Source organism: Dama dama, chromosome 5 (assembly GCF_033118175.1).
Source record: "Dama dama isolate Ldn47 chromosome 5, ASM3311817v1, whole genome shotgun sequence".
In the NCBI taxonomy this organism is placed as follows: domain Eukaryota; kingdom Metazoa; phylum Chordata; class Mammalia; order Artiodactyla; family Cervidae; genus Dama; species Dama dama.
Window position 1 is genome coordinate 96,242,656 of NC_083685.1, and position 24,136 is coordinate 96,266,791.

The 24,136-nt window shown below is 37.4% G+C and overlaps 1 protein-coding gene across 3 annotated transcripts in view; it reads right to left on the bottom strand.

Annotated features, from left to right (window-relative positions):
- The window catches only part of RABEP1 (rabaptin, RAB GTPase binding effector protein 1), a 91,066-nt gene that overhangs the window by 49,880 nt on the left and 17,050 nt on the right, over positions 1–24,136 (bottom strand). For 2 of the 3 annotated variants that reach the window (XM_061143208.1, XM_061143206.1), the window contains exon 2: positions 12,692–12,820. In XM_061143208.1, coding sequence (XP_060999191.1) covers positions 12,692–12,820 — 129 coding nt within the window. Of the gene's footprint in view, positions 1–5,701; positions 5,824–12,691; positions 12,821–24,136 lie in introns of those variants that run through there. The other variant, XM_061143207.1, reaches the window with a different exon arrangement.

Here is a 24,136-nt window from a genome sequence, read left to right on the forward strand (position 1 = left end):
GATCCAACCAGTCCATCCTAAAGGAGATCAGTCCTGGGTGTTCACTGGAAGGACTGATGCTGAAGCTGAAGCTCCAATACTTTGGCCACCTGATGCAAAGAGCTGACTCATTGGAAAAGATCCTGATGCTGGGAGGAATTGGGGGCAGGAGGAGAAGGGGACGACAGAGGATGAGATAGTTGGATGGCATCACCGACTCAATGGACATGAGTTTGGGTAAACTCCGGGAGTTGGTGATGGACAGGGAGACCTGGTGTGCTGTGATTCATGGGGTCACAAAGAGTCGGACACAACTGAGCGACTGAACTAAACTGAACTGAATACACGCAACTACCTCATTCATTAATTGCAATACCACAGTATGAATAGATCAGCTGTTACAGTTCACGGGCATTCAGCTGTGAGCCGGGAATCTACTTTTTCTATACAGATCTTCCCCTTGTTCTAAACCCTTGCCCCAGTCTCCCCAATTTTATAATGCTATGTCATATATCAAATTTCCACATAAATGAGGGCCTGATTATGAAGCCTCTATTCTATAAGTATGGCCTATTTGTCTATTCTCATACCAATAATAGACTGTTTAATACAGCATTATTTATAACATTTAGCCTACTCTTACATATGCCTAACATTTCCCACAGTAAATAATTTTAAAAGCCCATCACAGTTTTGAATAAAGTGGAGGGATGGACCTGCCTTCCCGGATATTAAAATTATTAAAGCCTCATGTACCAATCATTCAGACCCAGTCACCATACAGCCACAGGCAATCTTGTCCCAACTACCAGTTTGCGTAATTAATAAACTTTACTTTTAAGAGCAATGTTGGGTTCATAGCAAAACTGAGCAGAAAAGTACTGAGTTCCCATAAATGGCCTTGCCTCCTCAGGTACAACTTCCTGTCCTGTTAACATCCCCCACCACAGCAGTACATTAATCACAATCTCTGAACTTACAATGGCACATCCTTACCAGCTGAAGTCCACAGTTTACATTAGGATACTGTATGATGACATGTAGCCACCCCTCTTTATCATACAGAAAAGTTTCACTGCCCTAAAAATCCTCTCTGTATTGCTTAGTCATTTCTCCTATCCTCCTAACCTTTGGCAACCACTTAGCTTTTTTTTTTTTTTTTTTTTACCGTCTCCATAGTTTTGCCTTTTCCAGAAACTCACAGACATTGTCATTTCAGGTTGGCTTCTTCCACTTGCTAGTAAACATTCAATTCCTCTATGAATTTTCATAACGTGAGTGCTCATTTCCTTTTCACACTGAATAATATTCCACTGTATCACAGTGTATCAGCTCTTCTACTGAAGGACATCTTGGTGGCTTCCACGTTTGAGCAATTATGAAGAAAGTTGCTATAAACATCTCTGTGCAGGTTTTGCATGGACGTACGTCAGTTCATTCAGGTAAACACCAAGGAGCAAAACAGCTGAATCATATGCCAAGAGTATGTTCAGTTTTGTAAGAAACTGCCAAACTGCCTTCCGAAGTGGCTGTACCATTCTGCATTGCCATCAGCAATGAATGAAAGTTCCTGTGGCTCTACCTCAGTAGCTTTGGGTGTTGTCAGTGTTTTATATCTGAGCCATTTTAATAGGTTTGCAGTGATTGCTCATTGTTTTAATATATGCATAGACTTCTGCAACCATAACCACAATCAACTTTGGAACATTTTAATCACCCCATAAAGAAATCCAGTACTCTTTATCACTTCCCCAACCCTCTAACTCTAGGCAACCACTAATCTACTCTCTATCCCTCAGAGTTCAGTTCAGTCCTCCGTCATGTCCGACTCTTTGTGACCCCATGGACTGCAGCACGCCAGGCTTCCCTGTCCATCACCAACTCCCGGAGCTTGCTCAAACTCATGTCCATTGAGTCAGTGATGCCATCCAACCATCTCATCCTCTGTCGTCCCCCTCTCCTCCTGCCTTCAATCTTTCTCAGCATCAGGGTTTTTACAAATGAGTCAGTTCTTCGCATCAGGTGGCCAAAGTATTGCAGTTTCACCTTCAGCATCAGTCCTTCCAATGAATATTCAAGGACTGATTTCCTTTAGGATGGACTGGTTGGATCTCCTTGCAGTCCAAGGGACTCTCAAGAGTCTTCTCCAACACCACAGTTCAAAAGCATCCATTCTTCGGCACTCAGCTTTCTTTATGGTCCAACTCTCACGTCCATACATGACTACCGGAAAAACCATAGCTTTGACTAGACTGACCTTTGTTGGTAATGTCATGTCTCTGCTTTTTAATATGCTGTCTAGGTTGGTCATAGTTCTTCTTCCAAGGAGCAAGCATCTTTTAATTTCATGGCTGCAGTCACCATGTGATTTTGGAGTGATTTTGGAGCCCAAGAAAATAAAGTTTGTCACTGTTTCCACTGCTTCCCCACCTATTTGCCATGAATTGATGGGACCGGATGCCATGACCTTCGTTTTTTGAATGCTGAGTTTTAAGAAAGCGTTTTCACTCTCCTCTTTCACTTTCATCAAGAGGCTCTTTAGTTCCTCTTCACTTTCTTTCTATCCCTATCTATCACCTATTCTGAACATTTCATATAAATGGAACCATTCATACTTGTGACTAGCTTCTGTCACTTAGCATAATTCTTTTAAAGTTCATCTATGTTGTAATATAAGTACTTCATTTTTTTTATGGAGGAAAACAAAAACCATTTGTTAATTCACATATTAGTTTGTGGATATTTGGGTTGTTTCTCACTTTTTGACTACTACGAATAATGCTGCTATGGAAATTCACATAGAAGTTTATGTATGGACATGTTTTCCCTTCTCGTATAAATCTAGGAGTGGAATTGTTGGGTCAAATGGTAACTCTTAAGTCTAACCATTTGAGAAAATGAAAGGCTATTTTACAGTTACTAGACCATTTAACATTCCCGTGGCTCAGATGGTAAAGAAATCACCTGCAATGCAGAAGACCTGGGTTCAATCCCTGGGTTTGGAAGATCCCCTGTAGAAGGAAATGGCAACCCACTCCAGCATTATTGCCTGGGAAATCCCACGGACAGAGGGGCCTAGCAGGCTATTGTCCATGGGATCACAAAAGAGTTGGACATGACTTAGTGACTAAACAACAACAAAGATAACTATCTACGGGGTTTTTGTGATGCCCTTTATCAGGTGGAAGATTCCTTCTACTACTAGTCTAGAGTTTTTATCATAAAAGGGTGTTGAACCATGTCAAATGCTTTAGAGAAGATCCTATTTTGTTTTTTATCCTAATAATGTGGTACATTAACTGATTCTCAGGTGCTGAACCAACTTTATGTTGTTAGGATAAATCCTGTTTAGTCATGCATGGAATTTTTTAAATTTTACTTATTTTTTAATTGAAGGATAATTGCTTTACAGAATCTTTATGTTTTCTGTCAAACCTCAACATGAATCAGCCCTAAGTGTACATATATCCCCATCCTCTTGAACCCCCCTTCCATCTCCTGCCCCATCCCACCCCTCTAGGTTGATATAGAGCCTCTGTTTTGAACTTCCTGAGACATACAGCAAATTCCCATTGGCTATCTGTTTTACATATGGTAATAATGTAAGTTTCCATGTCACTCTCTCCATACATCTCACCCTCTCCTCCCCTCTCCCCGTGTCCATAAGTCTGTTCTTTATGTCTGTTTCTCCACTGCTGCCTTGTGTAATTCTTTTTATGTGCTGTTGAATTGGCTTGCCAGTATTTTGCTGAGGATTTATGCAGCTATATTGGGATACTGGTCTGTAATTTCTTGGTTGTGCTTTCTGCTTGTGATGTCCATACTGTTTTGATATCGGGATAATACTAGCCTCATAAATGGAGTATGCAAGTGCTTCTGTCTACTATGTATGCTCAGTTGCTTCAGTCATGTCCGACTCTGCAACCACATAAAACTGTAGCCCACCAAGCTCTTCTGTCCACGGGATTTTCCAGCAAGAAAGCTGGAGAGTGTTGCCATTTCCTTCTCCAGGGGATCTTCCCAACCCAGGGATCAAACCCGTATGTCTTATGTCTCCTATGTCTCCTGCATTGACAGGCGAGTTCTTTACCTCTAGTGCCACCTGGGAAGCCCCTCTTCTACTATAATATCACTTCATGGTAGACAGATGGGGAAACGACAGACTTTATTTTTGGGGGGCTCCAAAATCACTGCAGATGATGGCTGCAGCCATGAAATTAAAAGACGCTTGCTCCTTGAAAGGAAAGCTATGACAAACCTAGACAGCATGTTAAAAAACAGAAACATTACTTTGCTGACAAAGGTTTGTCTAGTCAAAGCTATGGTTTTTCCAGTAGTCATGTATGGATGTGAGAGTTGGACTATAAAGAAAGTTGAATGCCAAAGAACTGATGCTTTTGAATTGTGGTGTTGGGGAAAACTCTTGAGAGTCCTTTGGACTGCAAGGAGATCAAACCCGTCAATCCTGAAGGAAATCAACTCGGAATACTCATTGGAAGGACTGAAGCTGAAGCTCCAATACTTTGGCCACCTGATGCAAAGAACTGACTCATTGGAAAAGACCCTGATGCTGGGAAAGATAGAAGGCAGGAGGAGAAGGGGACAACAGAGGATGAGATGGTTGTATGGCACCACTGACTCAATGGACATGAGTTTGAGCAAGCTCCGGGAGTTGGTGATAGACAGGGAAGCCTGGCGTGCTGCAGTCCATGAGGTCGCAAAGAGTCGGACACGACTGAGTGACTGAACTGAATATATATATATATATATATATATAGGCTGCACAGGGTCTTAGCTGCAGCAAGCAGTATCTTTTGGTTGTGGCATGCATGATCTAGTTCCCTCATAAGGGATCAAGCCCAAGCCCCCTGAATTGGAAGCAATGAATCAGGAGGGCAAGTTCCCTTTCTGTCTACTTTTAGGAGAGTTAGAGAAGAATTAGTGTTAATTCTTTGACCATACGGTAAACTTCACTACTTAAGCCATCTGAGCCTCAGCTTTTCTTTTCATTTTGGTGGGGCGGGGGGCAGTTTTTTAATTACAAACTCAACCTCTTTATTTTCTACGTGTCCAATTTAGATTTTCCACTTCTTCAGTCAGTTTTGGTGCTTGTATCTTTCTAGGAATTCACCCACTTCCTCATTCATAGTATTCCCTTATGCTTTTTTTAATTTCTGTAAGGTCAATATTCATTTACTGGCCAATCTAGCTAAACATTTATCAACTTGTTGCTCTTTCCACAGAAAGCAGTAATAGTTTCACCAATTTTCTATTCTGTATTTCACTGATTTTTACTCCAATCATTATTAATTCTTTCTTTCTACTTGCTTTAGGCTTCATTAACACTTCTTCCAGTGTTATAAAGTGAAAGAGTAGATTACTGATTTGAAATATTTAATCTTTAATACAAGCATTTATAGTTATATATGTCTAAGGACTGATGCAGCTGCATTTCATAAGGATTGGCATGGCATGTCTACAATTCCATTTATCTCGAAGTATTTTCTAATTTTCTTCATGATTTCTTCTTTCAGCTATTGATAACTCAGGAGTATATCACCAAATTTCCACATATTTGTGAGTTTCCCAAATTTCATTCCATTGTGATCAGAGAGCAAAGACTGTATTATCAATCCTTTTATACTTAATCCTCTATTTCCTTGTTGATCTCATTATTCTACTCATTAATGAAAGTGGAGTACTAAAAAAAATATAATCTTACTGTAAAACTGTATTTTTCTCCTTTCATTTCTGTCAGCTTGTTTCCTGTATTGTGGGATTCTGTAGTTAGATGTGTATATAACTATTCTGTCTTCCTGATGGACTGGCCCTTATATGTGGAATCTAAAATATGAAACAAATGAACTTATTTACACAACAGACTCAGTACATAGAAAACAAATGTATAGTTACTAAAGGGGACAGGTGGTGGGGAAGGGATAAATTAGGAGTTTCGGATTAGCAGATGCAAACCACTATACATAAAATAAACAACAAGGTCCTACTGTATAACACTGGGAACTATATTCAATATCCTGTAATAAACCAAAATGGAGAAGATCATGAAAAAGAATATACATGTATAATTGAATCACTTTGTTGTATACCAAAAACACAACACTATAAATCAACTATACTTAACTTTTTTTAATTTTTAAAAATATAGTGCTACTATGAACACTCATCTTTTCAAAGTACATCCAAAACATGTGCTTTTGATTTTATTGAGCTTAACTCAACTTCACTTTCCATTTCTATTGGTCTATTTCTTGCATTTTCTTTGAGTTCACTCTTTTTCTAGCTTTTGAAGTTGAACATTTAGATCACTTAGTTTCACTTTCTTACACCCTCACATTTTTTAATAAGCTAATTTTAATAAATGTTTTTAAAGTTATAAGCTTACTTGCAAAATACTGTTTTAGCTGCATCCCACAAATATCTTCATTGTTTTCTAAGTAATTTACAGTCTTCATTATGATTTCCTCTTTAACTCATGAACAATAGGAATGCATTCTTAGTTTCCAAAGTTTTTTTAAAAATTTACATTGTTTAAAATCTTTCTAACTGCATTAGGTAAGAAAATATGATAAGTAGCTTGACATTTAAAATATGTAAAGTATTCCTTTGAGATATACATAATATTTTAAGTGCTCCTTATGATCCACACTTATGGCAGAAAGTGAAGAACTAAAGAGCCTCTTGATGAAAGTGAAAGAGGAGAGTGAAAAAGTTGGCTTAAAACTCAACATTCAGAAAACGAAGATCATGACATCTGGTCCCATCATGGCAAATAGATGGGGAAACAGTGGAAACAGGGACAGACTTTATTTTTTTGGGCTCCAAAATCACTGCAGATGGTGACTGCAGCAATGAAATTAAAAGACGCTTGCTCCTTGGAAGAAAAACTATGACAATCCTAGATAACATATTAAAAAGCAGAGACATTACTTTGCCAGCAAAAGTCCATCTAGTCAAAGCTATGGTTTTTCCAGTATTCATGTATGGATGTGAGAGTTGGACTATAAAGAAAGCTGAGCTCCAAAGAATTGATGGTTTTGAACTGTGGTGTTGGAGAAGACTCTTAAGAGCCCCGTGGACTGCAAGGAGACCCAACCAGTCCATCCTAAAGGAAATCAGTCCTGAATATTCACTGGAAGGACTGATACTGAAGCTGAAACTCCAATACTTTGGCCATCTGATGCAAAGAACTGATTCATTTGAAAAGACCCTGATGCTGGGAAAGATTGAAGGGGGGAGGAGAAGGGGACGACAGAGGATGAGATGGTTGCATGGCATCACCGACTCAATGGACATAGTTTGAGTAAACCCGGGAACTGGTGATGAACAGGGAGGCCTGGCGTGCGTCAGTCCATGAGGTCGTAGAATTGGACACGACTGAGCAACTGAACTGATCATTTCAGTTGCTCAGTCGTGTCCGACTCTTTGCGACCCCATGAATCGCAGCACACCAGGCCTCCCTGATGAATATAAAAGACTGTATTTTTTGGTTTCCTGGGTACATCCTTGCTAGCTTTTTAAAATTTCATTGCTCAAAATTGTTATATCTTTAAAGTATAAATTCACTAGTATTTACCCTACTTGGTACTCCATACTTATGTTGAAGATACACTTCTGTTTCTTAATGCTTGAAAAATTCCAGTCATTATCTCCTAAAATATTCTTTACTATTCCCTCCATTCTCTTCTCCTGCAATTCTTTTTACGTATCTTCCTAAACCAAGCTTTTAATTATTGCTCTGGCTAGTTGGCATCAGAGCTTTATATAAGTAATGACCATGTACAAAATCGTTCTGAACACCACTAGAAAATTTCACTGTCTTCTGGTGATTAACATGAGCTCTATTTCTACTATGCTCCTTCAAATTGAGAACTCTATGGCCTTTTGTTTGATTCCTTGTGTAACAGGCTCTTACTCATTGCTCAAAACTGAGGATTTCCAAAACACAAACACGGCTGCAGTGCCAAGCTTTGTACTGAAACTGGTTAAAGGGGAAACCTAAATCAAAAACTGCTTTTTGAAAGTTAAATCCCTTTTTCAATCTCAGCAGAAAAGTAACAGAATTTTAAGTATTTATAACATTCCCAGTTGATGTCAGCTGGGAAAAGAATGAGTGTTAAGGCAGGAAAAGGCAGTAAGGGGAGCCAAGAAGTAATACCCCCTGTTAGTACTTCTCATTACTATTTGCACTTCTATTTCAGCCACTCTCCAAATAAATGAAAGCACAGCTATTACAACACCAAAGCAAAAGCTATTCTAATTGGGAAAAATACCAATATTTGGACTTCCGGGGTTATTGTGACCTGATCTGCTGAAAGATAAAACATACAAAGACTACTGAACACAACAAAACCATGACTTACACTGTTACCCCCGGTCAAAATCATAGAAGACTAGATTTATACTTCATGCAATAAGATGAGCTGCTGCTTTAGAGGACATCTTTGAATTTGTATAGGCAAAGACATCCATAAACTAAATCAACCTCTACCTTTTACACATTGTGCAATTTCTTTAGAAATGACACTAAAAACTCTCAAAAAGAATCACAATATTCCTTTTGAAATTCATAAAAATTTAACTCACCTATTTTCTATGGCCAGTTTAAGTTCACTGAGAAGTTCAGATAGTAAAGATACAAAAGTATTATTTACTGGGTCTAGATTTATTCAAAGCAATTTTAATATACCAGGTATGTTTTTGAACAAACCCACATTCAAAGCTGCTTAGATAAAAAACTGCAATTGATAATGTATTTCAGAAATGAGTTTCTTAGTCATTTTCATTTTTTCAGAATTTTATAGAAAAGGCAATTTTATAACTTCAGAAAAGATAAGGAAAACTATACTTTCTTGAAGATAAAAACCATCTCATTCATCCCAACCTCCACAGTGTCTTGCAGACTACCACCATGTCTAGAAAGGAACACTAGCTTTCCCATGTCCTTGTCAGCCTATGAAGGAAAAAAATTAACAGGGAACAGCCAGCCCTCCTGCAACCCATGAGAAAACCATCCAATTCCACACTGCAGTGAGTAAACCTTTCCAAAGCAAGGGCTGAATTCTGTGAGCCCTAGCAACTTTCCATTCTATAGAACAATGACTTTCAAACTGTTTTTACCATGATTCATACCAAAAAATATATTTTATCACACAACTCTATACACACATATGTATATGTAACTGAAACAGAAAATTTTATTCAATTATAGTAACTTAACCTTGCCAGGTAAATAATGTGCTCTGTTATTTTCCATTGTATTTCTTTTCAAAAAACTGCTGGTCACAACCCATTCAATTCTACTATCCATCAAAGAGCTACAACCTAGTCTGAATAACACCATTCCAGGACGGTGGTTTTCAAAGTGAGTTACATGTACCTGAGCGGGTACACAAAGATCTTCCAAGGGATTCAGAGCCACATGGTGTTTTAAAGGAATCAAATTCTAGATCCTCAACTTCTATAAAAATCTTTCCTAAAACAGAGAGGTGTTTATGTGTAGATTCTTCTTGTACCTCCCTTTTCTTAATACCCTTCTACCTACATAGCAAATGAAAGGCTTTCAACTATCCTGAATTTTACTATGGTTCACTGCTTTATTGGACTTCCCTGGTGGCTCAGATGGTAAAGTGTCTGCCTACAATGCGGGAGACCCGGGTTCAATCCCTGGGTCAGGAAGATCTCCTGGAGAAGGAAATGGCAACCCACTCCAGTATTCTTGCCTGGAAAATTCCATGGACGGAGGAGCCTGGTAGCGCTACAATCCATGGGGTCGCAAACAGTCAGATATGACTGAGTGACTTCACTTTCCTCACTTTCACTGCCTTATTGTGTAAAAACTCCACTGTCAGTAACAAAGTGAATGACTTGTAACTGGGTAACAAATCTTTTGGCAGGTCACACGGATGGCACTAGTGGTAAAGAACCCATCTGCCAATGCAGGAGACATAAGAGACATGGCTTCAGTCCTTGGGATGGGAAGATCCTCACAAGGAGGGCATGGCAACCCACTCCAGTATTCATGCCTGGAGAATCCCATAGACAGAGGAGCCTGGTGGTCTACAGTCCACGGGGTCACAGAGTCAGATATGACTGAAGCAACTTAGCACGCACGCACGCATGGACTGCAAAGTCTACTTCAACAAAACTGAAAGAAGACCTATTTGAGTTGTCAGTCTATAAAATAAAATTGAAGCTAGAGCACTGGGTGATTGAACACGTAATTCAGAAAGAGTTAAGAGAATAAAATAACAATCACTATTTAAAAAAAGAAAAACTTCTATTTCCATCTACTTCTTTATGAGATCAGGGGCTTAACTTACATCTATTTTTGTTTTGTTTTAAGGCCATACTGCTCAGCTTATGGAATCTCAGTTCCCTGTCCAGGAATTGCACACGGGCCACAGCAGTTAAAGCCCAGAATCCTAACCACTAAGCCACTAGGAAATTCCCAACTTATATCTAGTTTAAAAAAAAAAAAAAAAGAAAGAAAGAAAGAAAAGAAAAAAACTGAAACATATCTTTTTCTAGACATTAATAATATTCACTAGAGGTTAATGACTTAATTGGGTGGGAGAACCAATATATCTCTTAAGACCTGCATTTCCAGTAATTTTTACACCTTATCATACTATTTTTTAAGTGTATACAATATTTATGATGTAATCACTTGTATACTTTAAATTACTGCGATAATGCAATACAAAAGAAATTTATGTGCATATTTTTATTGCAGAACAGTCAGACCAATTTTTCCAATGGCTTTCAAGCACAAAATATTACTGTAGGCCAGTGGTTCTCAAAGTGTCGTCCCTGAACCAACAACAACAACATTACCTTGTTAACTTTCGAGAAATCCAAAGTCTAGGATCCCACAGATCTAGTGAATCAGAAACCCTGGGGGTGGGGCCCAGCAATCTTCCTTTTCATAAACCCTAGAGGTAAAATTCTGATGCACACTCAAATTTGTGTTCTAAAAATCACTTTTTAGAATAAAATTCCGAGGAAGATGTTAAAAATAACACAAGGGGTGGAAAATGTAAAATTCCTGCTAAAGAATTTATTCAAAAAAAAAAAAAAAAGAATTTATTCACATTTTTTTAATTCAATGGATCAGTGATGAATATTATGATAAATCACTATCACTGACTATACTGGATATGTCTAAAGCATGAATTTTTAATTTAAATTGTCATCATTAACAATACAGTAGAATTGACATACTTCAAATCTTTTTAAATTTAAAATTTTTTTAAGGAATGAGGGGTGTATGTAAACATTTTACAGAATAGATAAACTTAAATGTTGAAGGATCACCAGCCTAGAGTAATGGTTCTGAAACTGTGGCCCTTGGACTGACAGTAATGCAATCATCTACAAGCTTATCAGAAACACAAATTCTCAGGCTCCAGCCCAACATACTATGTTCCAGCAAGTTTTCTGGGTTATTTTTATCCACTTTAGAGTCTGAAAGTTGCTGGTCTATACTAGAGCATCTATTCCCAAAATTTGATGTGCATCTGAATTACCTGTAGAGCTCCTTAAAACATCAATTGCTATAGACTCTAATTCCAGAGTGTCAGATTCAGTAAGTCCGGGGTAGCTTCCACAATTTTTCATTTCTAACAAGTTCCCCAGGAGATTATTAACTAGATGCTGCTCTTTCACAATCACATTCTGAGAATCACTCACTGGTCTAGAGGGCTCTAGAAACCATATCTATACCTTGCTATGTCAATATCCAAAATGTAAACCCTTCCCGTCATCCTTCAGAGTAGGTTTCCCTCATGATATGCTCTCACACATTTGCCTTATACACTTTGTCCATTTGCCTTATACACTTTGCTTTTTGGGGGTACTCAGCAGAGTCTGGCAGGGACATGGAATCAAAGCCATTGCAAGATGTCATCTCAGAGCGTTGTGGGTCAGGAAGATCCCCTGGAGAAGGGAGAAGCTACCTACTCCAGTATTCTTGGGCTTCTCTGGTGGCTCAGATGGTAAGGAATCTGCCTGCAATGCAGGAGACCCGGGTTCAGTCCCTGGGTCGGGAAGATCCACTGGAAGAGGGCATGGCAACCCACTCCAATATTCTTGCCTGGAGAATCCCATGAACAGAGGAGCCTGGCAGGCTACAGTCCATGGGGTCAGATACGACTGAGCAACTAAGTACACTATTAATCTTTTTTCTTCAGTAGAATCAAACTTCTATGAATAAAAAAGCCACACAAATCTTGCCCCTTCTGTATACCCAGGACCAAGGCACAATGCCTACCTGATAGTAGGTATTAAACATATTAATGGACAATTAACATTTGTTGAATAAATTACATGAAATGTCAGTTTTAATATAATACAGCTAAGGCTATTATTAGAATGTCAACTGTCCTGATTTACCTGGGGCTATCTCCCAAGTGCTAAGAGGACTGAAAGTCCTGTGTCCTAGGACTATCTAGCCTACCATATTAAATATCATTAAGGTCAAAAGACAAAGAAATTTCTAAATAATCCATTATTCAACTTGTTTTACAATTTCATTCTTAACCCTAACCTCTAAATAGGTTTCTATTATACAATGCAACTAGAAATAAAATCAAGATTTATTCAGTGATTAAAATTAACATTGTATATACTACCAAGAAACTTGACATTTTAAGACAGTTTTAGTACAGGGGTAGGGGGAAACTTATTAACTTACCCTCTTTAGCCAAATATAACTCTTTAAATTTTGCTCTCTTTTGATTAAATTCTTGCTCAAGCTGTTGCTTTGCTCGTAAAAATTCTGCATTAATTTTTTCCAATTCTGCCACCCGCTGCTGAAGAGAAACTGAAAAGAAAAATACTAGTTAACAAGTAATAATTTTTATTTATAAATTAAGTTACAAGAACAGATCAGTATTGCAGCTGCATATTTCTATAAAGAAACAAGTGGTCAAGCTTCTCCCAAAGATCCAATATATTCACGGAAATTCTAATTTTTCAAAAAAGACACTTCTACTCAACTTAATATACATGTTGTGAATGAATCCTGTAAGCTGAAAATGTACATATATAGAGAATCACATAAAGCAAATTTCCCAAAAGAAAGCTTCAAAGTTCCTTTGTATAACTGAGTATGTCCATCCACTTATGGATTTGTTAAACATTGGATTATTTGGGCTGTTTATCCCACAAACAAATCCACTGCCAATCTTGCTAGTTCCTGTCTCTCTCATGTGTTCTGAGCAAAATCTAAAGGGCACACTGATTAGGACAGCTATTCCAGACTGAACCACTCTCCCACTTTCAAGATGGCTCATTATACTGAAATCATAATGAAAAAACCTTTCATATAGAAAGGATAATGAACTGTCCATTCTGTATGAACGCTCCATTACTGGGAGATTATCTGGTTTTTAGATTAACTTGATTGTGGTACGGCAGGGGCTGGGACCCGTTTTTACTCGAGGAGCTCGTAAGTACCTTGGCCGCAGCTGATACATAAACGCGTATCCCGACCAAACCCTGAGCATGTCTGGCTCAGGCACAGAGAGGGGAGCCCAGGGACGCCCATGCTCGCGGCGTCCTTACCCCAGCAGTGACCCAGCCACGGGCTGCGGCCCTCATCGCTCCGGGGGAGGCTTCTCAGTAGTGACTGCTGCTACTACTGCTGAGTCGCTTCAGTCGTGTCCAACTCTGTGCAACCCCATAGATGGCAGCCTACCAGGGTCCTCTGTCCCTGGGATTCTCCAGGCAAGAATACTGGAGTGGGTTGCCATTTCCTTCTCCCAGAAAGGGAGATAATACTACATATGTTTCGGTAGTAACACATCTGCCTAACTACCTAGGTCAGCCCCTACAACCAGATAATAACAATTTACTAAAATTTTAACCATGATCTGAGATTATCTCTGAAGGCCCTAATACTCCTCTAAACCTATTACTCAACTACATTGAACTTATAAATTTATAGCACACAGAAAAAAAAGACTGGAAAAAACGCAATGATCTGTCTACAAGATGTAGAATTATGGCTAATTAATTTCTTCCATGTGCTTATCAAAGTTCTCTACAACTCCTTCAATACTAAATAATTAGAACCAGTATTTATTTGCTCCCATGACATCTTCAGTCAAGCCTCACTACAGATCTAACAGCATCAAAGCAATCCACAGCATAAAGAGAAAATGATAGCTGCTTTGAGTTCCCTGTCATTAAAGGTAAGGAGATATTTTGAGGAGCAAACATCTAGAATCTTTGGGTCAAAGCAAAGAATGACATCTGATCATCTGAACACGTGTTAACCTTCAGAGAAAAAGAGGAATCGAGAATCCACTAGAAGAGGGAAATGTGTAGTTATTTCATATTTACTTTTGAAATCATGAAGAAAGTAAGTTCTCTGTGCTATTTACTTGTCTTGGTATTTTTAATTGTCCAGATTCCAATTGTTAAATAAATTAAGCAAATTTTCCACTTCACATTTTAGTTACAGGTAGCTACTTATTAAAACATGAGTTAGGGAAAAGCAATGGGAAATAAAGAAAGATGATCCTTCTGTTCTTACTTGTCACTAAAAACTACACTCCCACCCACTACTACCTTCCACTAAAGCACACACACACACAAAATGTCCATACCTTTCGACATTATATTTAGGAACTGAAGCTAATAAATCAATAAAAACTAAAATATAGCCTTTAAAATTATAGCCAAGAAAAATTAAGTGTGTTTCCAATACTCCCCACCCTGTCCTGGCTCTGATCTACAGTTGAGGCGCAGTCCACACCCACAGATCTGGCTGCCTCTCTCCGCAACTGAGGACAAATTTCAATTCCTGCAATCGTGATCCCCTTGAGGATATACCAAGTAACTAACTCTCTTATTCTTTTTTTTTTTTAATAAAAAAAATTTTTAATCCTCCCAAAATTTTTTTAAATCCACCTCAACTATTTCCAACATACTGCAGTTCTACAACACATAAAAAGGCCCAAACAACTGCTTTTTATAAGAATGCCTCTAAAGCTTTATCTGGAAAAATCAATTCACCTTGCATAAAACAGCAAGAAAGTTTAAAAACAGGCATCTCTTATATCATAACGCATGAGCAACCAACCACAAATCAAACTGAAAATAGATCTCATCACACAAAATACTTTTTTTTAACATGGCGACTAGCAGTTCACAATAACTAGTTAATAGCTCATGTAAAAACCACTTAGCCTGGCATATAAGAAAAACTGGGTAAATGTTAGCTATAAACTAGTAAGATTTACCGATATTAAATGAATAAGGGAAAACAGCAGAGTGATGAACCGGCTTTGACAAAAGACCAGAAGTCACTTCTAGCCTCATGATTCTGACTCAGTTCCATGCTTAGACTTCCAGCTCATATCATTCCCTACTACCATGCATCATCCTAGCAACATGCCACCATTAACGCCAACTTCAACAACACTAAGCCTGCTGTAACTCACAGCTGAGAGCTATTAGCATATCAGACTCTGCTAAACATTCCACTTATTCTGTATACTGCTACCTTCCTCTGAGTAATAAAATAAAGGGAGCACACTATGTTATGCAATGACTTCTTTTAAGGCTTGACATGCAAAGAGAAAAATTATTACATCATTTATTCAAAATGTCTGCATTGGTGGTATAATGATGAGCATAGCTGCCTTCCAAAAGTGTCTGAATTAAGGAACAATACAGAAAGAAAAGAATAATACGGCAAATAAATGAAGGAAAGGTGCAATAATTGTTAGGTATATCTCCTTCCCTAATTTTGACATGAATGTGAGAATATGCAATAATTCAGAAATATTTTAAAGCCTCAAGCTGGGTCCTACTATTACACTCTAACAGTACACTAAACTTGAGACATTATCAATGGGGGGAAAAACACAATCTAGGTTAAACGTCACTACAATCAGAATTTTTTTTATTTAAAAACATTTAAGATTCAGGAAAACACCTATTTCAAGCAAAAAAAAAAACAACAACAATGCATAACTCCAGTGGAACAAAAGAATCTGAACAGTTCCTGAAACTCAGAAGTCTTAACTTGTGTATCACTGACTTTAAAGTGAAACTATAAAGTATTGTAGGTATGTGCATCCATCCAATGGAATAATATTGTCAGAAAAATTATATTAAAAGATTAAGACACAAAATTATATTGATACATAACATAATATAATCTAGGGAAATATATATATATATATATATAAAACAGACTGGCAAGAATAGGCCAAATTATATTCAGAGTGGTTGTCTCTCTGAATCAAAGCTAATCAAAAGGGTAAATTACACTTGATTGGATTTAAATTAAAAAGTAGTAAGCTGCTTCATTTTTTTTTTTTTTAGTTTCAGTGGTTATTATTTTGTCCTATTGCTCCATCTCAATTTCTCTGCTCATAAAAAGTACACATAACTTACTTCAATGGTTTTAAAATATTTTAACACACTAAAGAGTCAGTTTTTAAAACTACACGTATATTTTCCCAGGACAAATAATTTGCTAAAATAAAAAAAAATTTGCTAAAAACAAAAATCTTTTGTTTCAGAAGTGGCCTTTCAGCTGGCAAATGACCTGTACTCTGAAAACCCTTCCCTGTACTCTGAAAACCCTGTCCAGCCTTTTGGGGGATTACTAAAAATTATTATTTGCAGTAAATACACCCACTAAATGATGCTTTGTTTAGGAAATATTCAGTAAATCCACAATCACTTGCCTCAATAAGGAAGTGGAAGGAGAAGGTAAACTAGTCTACAATAACATTACCAGTCACCTGACAGCATTAGAGCAAACAGATACAGCACTGGGGAATAATTTTTCCCATAATACTAAAGATAAACATAAATTCTTTAGTATAATAGAAAACCTGTCATCTCATTTTATATAATCCTCCAAAATCTGACTCTAACAACTTTAAGATACTGCAGCCTTTCACCCTGTCCATTTACTCAGATGAACCATTTCTAAAACAAAAGAACATCTGGTGATGAAGTTTACACAGAACATCTTCTTAGCCTTCCTTATGTGAAGCAAAATGAAAACCCTTATTTTCTTTAACTCTTTTCTTCATTTTATAAAACTCTCTTAAATAATTAGGTGCTACAGTATTTCAGATAAAAGATAACACTTTTTAAATGATGGGTTTCAAATAAGAAAATCAATCATTTCTCATGTAAAAATTGATGTTTATCTAAATGACTTGAAAATGTTGTCATAAATCCAGGAAAAATATTAAATGAAAAGAACTGGCACCAAATTTTAATTCAGGTAGATAATGAGATAATGCAAAATTAAGAAGAGAGTCTTCAAAAGGGCAAAAGTTAATTCTACTTTTGGAAAAGACTGATATGGGGAATGGGTGACAGGTGACAAGAACAGCGTGAGAAGAATCGAAAAACAGAACATTTTCTAATTTTCAACCTCCCTAGAGATGTTAATGATCAAAATTAATTAATTAACCTCTAGGCATTTGCAGACTTTTATTTGTGGACTTTTATGGGTCCAATTTTTAGTTTAAATTATTGAGTGGGAATAATAACTGGATAATAGTGTTATAAGGATTTTATCAATTATTATAGTCCAATGTATTTCAAACTAAATGTCAATCCATTAGTAAGCTGTTACATCAATTTAGTGATCAGCAATCTGCCATTTAAAGTTAAAAATAAAATATAATAGGAAATACCAGCAACACATTTAATATGGGTATATGTTGTTTCATGATTGGGTTGCACTGGAGAAAGGGCTTCTTACAGTGGAGAGAGGTCAAAATAGTTTTAAACACCAATTCCTAATTCATGCAGGAATCCATTCCTATAAAAGACATGTGATCACATGGCTTACACATAAACATAAAGCTAACAACTCAGTTCACTGCCTTATGGGGCAGCCAATTCCACCATTAAGAGATTTTAGATTATTCTCCCCACTTTACTTGAACAACTGGTAACCTGTTAGAAATATATATATTTTTACTAAAAGAACTTTAAATCATCTTCCTTAGAAATCTTAGTTTTGCCCTACAGAATCAGTGAGGAAAATTTCTATTATCTGACATCTCACACTTGCCCTCTCCTGTTTTCTCCAGATGAAACATCTCTTTACCCTTTAGTAATGTCTAAATTCTTCATAATCTCAGTTGCTCTCTCTGCACACTACAGTTAGTCAAAATTCTACATAAAACAGGACACACTAATCCTAACACAACACCAGCTTAGTAGAAACACTGTATCTGGGGGCTATACTCTTAATAACATACTATAAATTTACCCTAGCTTTTACTAGCCGTGATCTCACATTGTCATTGCTGGCCCAATAAAGATAACTTCAAAAATAAGCTGACCATACACAATACCTTATATAAAATGAATAACCAAAAAAAAAAAAAGATAATCAACAAAAGACGTACTGTATAGCACAGGGAACTATACTTAATATTTTGTAATAACGTATAAGGGAATAGAACCTGAAAAAGAATATGTATACACACAAGCATATATATACAACTGAATCACTGTGCTGAAACTAACACAACATTGTAAATCAATAATACTTCAATTTTTTTAAAAAGCTAACTATATGGTTGAAATAAATTATGGACATTTTTGAATACTGGTCAAGATATACAATATAGTTCAACCACCATTACATCCATTTTACCAGATAATTTTTTAATCACCTTAATTTCTGATTACACTTAGCCCAATTACCATAACTGTCAAAAGCTCATGTTCAACAACTGATATAACTATGCATGTATAAAAATGGATAGCTATCTATTCAATTTGTACAAATTGGTATTATTCTACTTCGAGTATTTCAAATACCAAATGCCAAGACAGAGGAAAAAGCATGACTCTCACTGGACTGAAAAGCAAATATATTTTCTATTTGGATATTTAAATATTTTAGAGTCCCACTTACGACAAAGAAAGCAATTCAAAACTTATATATCTTAAGCTTAAAACTCAAAGAAGGCTTACTTAAGAAAAGGCCAAAAGAATTCAGCTTTCTGCCTATAACTCTACTGGCATTCATAAGTAGAACTACATCATGCCACTTTAGGACCTGGCTTCGAACTCTGAGAATTCACTATCAGTGAAGTTGAATTTAATCCTTATTTTGTGCTTGAATTAACCATGTATCAGTAAGGTTGCTGGTGAGAATGCAAATTAGTACAACCACTTTGGAAAATAGTTCCTTACAAATGCACACCTACCATATGATACAGCAATCCAACAAATGAAAACATATTTCCACACCAAGATTTGCACACAAGTGCTCACCAAAGCTTTGATAATACTTACAAAACTTCTTTGGCTTATGATAACCAAAAATTGGAAATAAACCAAAATGCCCACCATAAATGGACAAATAATAGTGTATCCATACAATGAAATATTAGCAACAAAAAGGAATGAATTACTAATTCACACAATCTGGATAAATCTCAAGAGCATCGTTTAAGTGAAAGAAATCAGACACAAAAAGTATGATCCCACTTATATAAAATTCTAGAAAAGGCAAAACCATGATGACAGAAAGTACAGCAGCACTTGCCCAGAGGAGTTTAACCACAAAGTGTCATGGAAGAACTTTTTGGGGTAAAACATTCTATAACACAATTAAAGTGATGGTTACAAACTATGTATATTTGAAAACTCATGAATCTATATACTTAAACCTAGTAAATTTTAGCATAAACTATTTTTTGATCAGCTCTACAGCTGGACTGTGAAGAAAGCTGAGTGCCGAAGAATGGATGCTTTTGAACTGTGGTGTTGGAGAAGACTCTTGAGAGTCCCTTGGACTGCAAGGAGATCCAACCAGTCAGTCCATCCTAAAGAAGATCAGTCCTGGGTGTTCATTGGAAGGACTGATGCTGAAGCTGAAACTCCAATACCTTTGGCCACCTCATGCAAAGAATTGACTCACTGGAAAAGACCCTGATGCTGGGAGGGATTGGGGGCAGGAGGAGAAGGGAGTGACAGAAGATGAGATGGCTGGATGGCATCACCGACTTGATGGATATGAGTCTGAGTAAACTCCGGGAGTTGGTGATGGACAGGGAGGCCTGGTGTGCTGCGATTCATGGGGTCACAAAGAGTCGGACATGACTGAGCAACTGAACTGTGGTAAGAATTTAAAATTACAAGAATAAATCAGTGCTTGGTAGCATTAAGTGCTATCCTATTAGTGCTTCAAAGCACAAGTGCAGTCCTCTTCAGGCCAGTTTTATTATCTTCATAGCACTTATCACTATCTGAAACTATTTCCCTAAATATCTGAATGTTTAAATTTTTTTTTTTTTCCAGTGGGTTTTGTCATACATTGATATGAATCAGCCATGGATTTACATGTATTCCCAATCCCGATCCCCCCTCCCACCTCCTGAATGTTTAAATATTGTTCCATGCTAGAGGAGACCCTCAGTGAAAACTGAGACTGTATGTATCCTGTTCATTGTTACATGTTACATTTTTAACACCCTGAACTGTGGCTAACACATGGAAGGCATTCAATAAACATTTACTAAATAAATAAGTAAACAAAAAAGATAAGCAGGAATAACTAAGACCCATTGATGAAGACGGGCATAAGTCAGGGTTTTAAAAGACAGCAAGGATTTGAAGAACCAAAGGAGAGAAGAGTCTTCAACTGCAATGGAAATGAGACAGTGAAGTATATCTGTCTAGGAGCCAGCAAGCAAACATCTCTGATGAGGGCAAAACTGCAACTTTCCCAACTTTGCATACAAGTCCCAATGAGTTAGTCCTTGGCTTTCCAATATGGTAGCCATGGGGCTTCCCTGGTAGCTCAGTTGGTAAAGAATCTGCCTGCAATGCAGGAAACCCTGGTTCGATTCCTGGGCCAGAAGATCCACTGGAGAAGGGATAGGCTACCCACTCCAGTATTCTTGGGCTTCCCTTGTGCCTCAGCTGGTAAAGAATCTGTCTGCAATGCGGTAGATCTGGGTTTGACCCCTGTGTTGGGAAGATCCCCCAGAGAGGGGAATGACTACCCACTCCAGTATTCTGGCCTGGAGAATTCCATGGACTGTATAGTCCATGGGGTCAAAAAGAGTCTTGACATGACTGAGCAACTTTCACTTTCGAGCCACCAAACACATTAAATGTGGCCATCTGAATTATGTGTTAAATATGAAACATATGGAATTTTGAAGACTTCAGTACAAAAAAATTTTACTATCTCATTAATACTTTCTATCACATGTAGAAATTACAACATCTGGAATATACTGGATAAATAAAATTGAGTATTAAAATTCACTCCACAGAAAGTTATACACACGTGTTCACAGAAGCATTACTCATAACAGCTAAAGAAAAGAAACTCAAATGTTCATCAACTGATGACTAGATAAACAAAGTCTGGTATATTTATACAACAAAATACTATATATCCAAAAAAGGAATGAAGTACTAACAAGCTACAAGACAGATGAGACTTGAAAACATCAAGTAAAAAAAGCAAGACACCAAAGGCTACCTATTGTATGATTCCATTTATATGTAATATCCAGACAAGGAAAATTCATAAAGACTAAAATATTAGTGGTTGTCAGCAGTTGGGGAAGAAGGAACAGAATGGGGAATGACTGTTAACGTTTGGGGTATTCTTTGGAGGATGAGGAATATATTTTGAAATTAGTGGTGATGGATGCACAGCTCTGCCAGATACTCTAAAAACCACTGAATTGTATGTTTTAAAGGGGTGAAGTTGATGGTGTATGAATTGAACCTCAATAAAGCTGTTAATAAAATTAATTTCACCTATTTAGCAGTGTTTGTTTTGGTTTGATTTTTTTAATCTTTTAAAGTGGCTGCCAGACGCAACTGAAGTGACCTAGCACAGCACAAAGTGGCTGCCAGAACAAATTTACACTCTTTGGCTCACATTCCATCTCTATTGGACAGCAGTGTTCTAGAGAGCTTATGTGGGGAGGTGGATACCCTAGATATTTTGAGTCCTCATTTTTACCTCTATTTGCCTTACACTCTCTCTTTTCCCCAGTTTGCCAGCCTGCTTCAAGTATCGCCATACTTCACAGCCAGGTGAGACACTAAGGTCAGTCATCCTAAAACCCAAGATGCCCTTCTCCCCTGTGCTCTCACAGTAGCACAGTGTTCCTCAGCTACAGCGGGCAGACTACTAGTGGCCTGATGAGGTAAGGAGTCTGTACAAGAATGTAAGATGAACTGGGACACTGAGCACATTTCCAGGGTTCCTTGAGAAAAAAATGACTGATTCTAGGTCTGGGGCAGAAGTATAAATGATAAACCTGGAACACCTTGGCACCTACTGCAGTTTTATCAAAGGATTTCCCTTTGTAACAAAGGAGTCAACTTAGAGGATTCAATGACCAATGATGAGATAATGTGAACATCAATGTGGTAGGCTGAACCAACCCCTCCCCTCAAATACTAATTTCCTGATCACCTAACAGGTAAATATTACCTGATATAGTAAATGATGTAATTAAGGATCTTGAGAAAAGTAGTTTATCCTGGACTATCCAGCTGAAGAATAATGTCCCCATAAAACCATTCCTCCACCATTCTAGATAAAGGGGCATTATACATACTCATACATACAATTCACAGCACATAACTATTAATAAAAAATTTAATTACTTTTGGTTAACAATCCCTTTAATATAAAATGCAAATTTACTCAGAATAGTCTAAGATTTTTTTTTTATTCATTTTAATTGGAGGCTAATGACTTTACAATATTGTGGTGGTTTTTGCCATACATTGACATGAATCAACCACAGGTGTACATATGTCCCCCATCCTGAACCCCCTTCCCACCTCCCTCCCCACCCCACCCTTCTGAGTTGTCCCACAGCACTGGCTATGAGTGCCCTGCTTCATGCATCAAACTTGCACTGGTCACCTGTTTTACATATGGTAATCTACATGTTTCATGCTATTCTCTCAAATCATCCCACCCTCACCTTCTCCCACAGAGTCCAAAAGCCTGTTCTTTATATCTGTCTCTTTTGCTGTCTTGCATATAGGGTCATCATTACCGCCTTTCTAAATTCCATATATATGCATTAATATACTGTATTGGTGTTTCTCTGACTTATTTCACTCTGTATAATAGGCTCCAGTTTCATCCACCTCATTAGAACTGACTCAAAAGAGTTCTTTTTATAGCTGAATAATATTCCATTGGGTATATGTACCACAACTTCTTTATCCATTCATCTGCCAATGGACATCTAGGTTGCTTCTGGATCCTAGCTATTGCAAACAGTGCTGCAATGAATACTGGGGCACAATTCTGGTCTCTTTCAATTCTGGTTTCCTCAGTGTGTATGCCCAGCAATGGGACTGCTGGGTCATACGGCAGTTCTATTTCCAGTTCTTTAAGGAATCTCCACACTGTTCTCCATAGTGGCTATACTTGTTTGCATTCCCACCAATAGTGTAAGAGGGTTCCCTTTTCTCCACACCCTCTCCAGCATTTGTTTGTAGACTTTTTGATGGCAACCTTTCTGACCAGCATGAGATTGTACCTCATTGTGGTTTTGATTTGCATTGCTCTGATAAGTGATGTTGAGCATCTTTTCAAGTGTTTGTTAGCCATCTGCATGTCATCTTTGGAAAAATGTCTGTTCAGTTCTTTGGCCCATTTTTCAACTGGGTTGTATATTTTTCTGGTATTGAGCTGCATGAGATGCTTATATATTTTGGAGATTAATTATTTGTCAGTTGTTTCATTTGCTATTATTTTCCCCCATTCTGAAGGCTGCCTTTTCGCTGTGCTTATAGTTTCCTTCCTTGTGTAAAAGCTTTTACGTTTAATTAGGTCCCATTTGTTAATTTTTATTTCCATTACTCTGGGAGGTGGGTCATAGAGGATCTGGCTGTGATTTATGTCAGAGAGTGTTCTACATGTTTTCCTCTCAGAGTCTTCTAATTTCTGGTCTTACATTTAGATCTTTAATCCATTTTGAGTTTATTTTTGTGTATGGTGTTAGAAAGTGTTCTAGTTTCATTCTTTTACAGGTGGTTGACCAGTTTTCCCAGCACCATTTGTTAAAAAGATTGTCTTCTCTACATTGTATATTTTTGCCTCCTTTGTCAAAGATAAGGTGTCCATAGGTGCCTGGCTTTA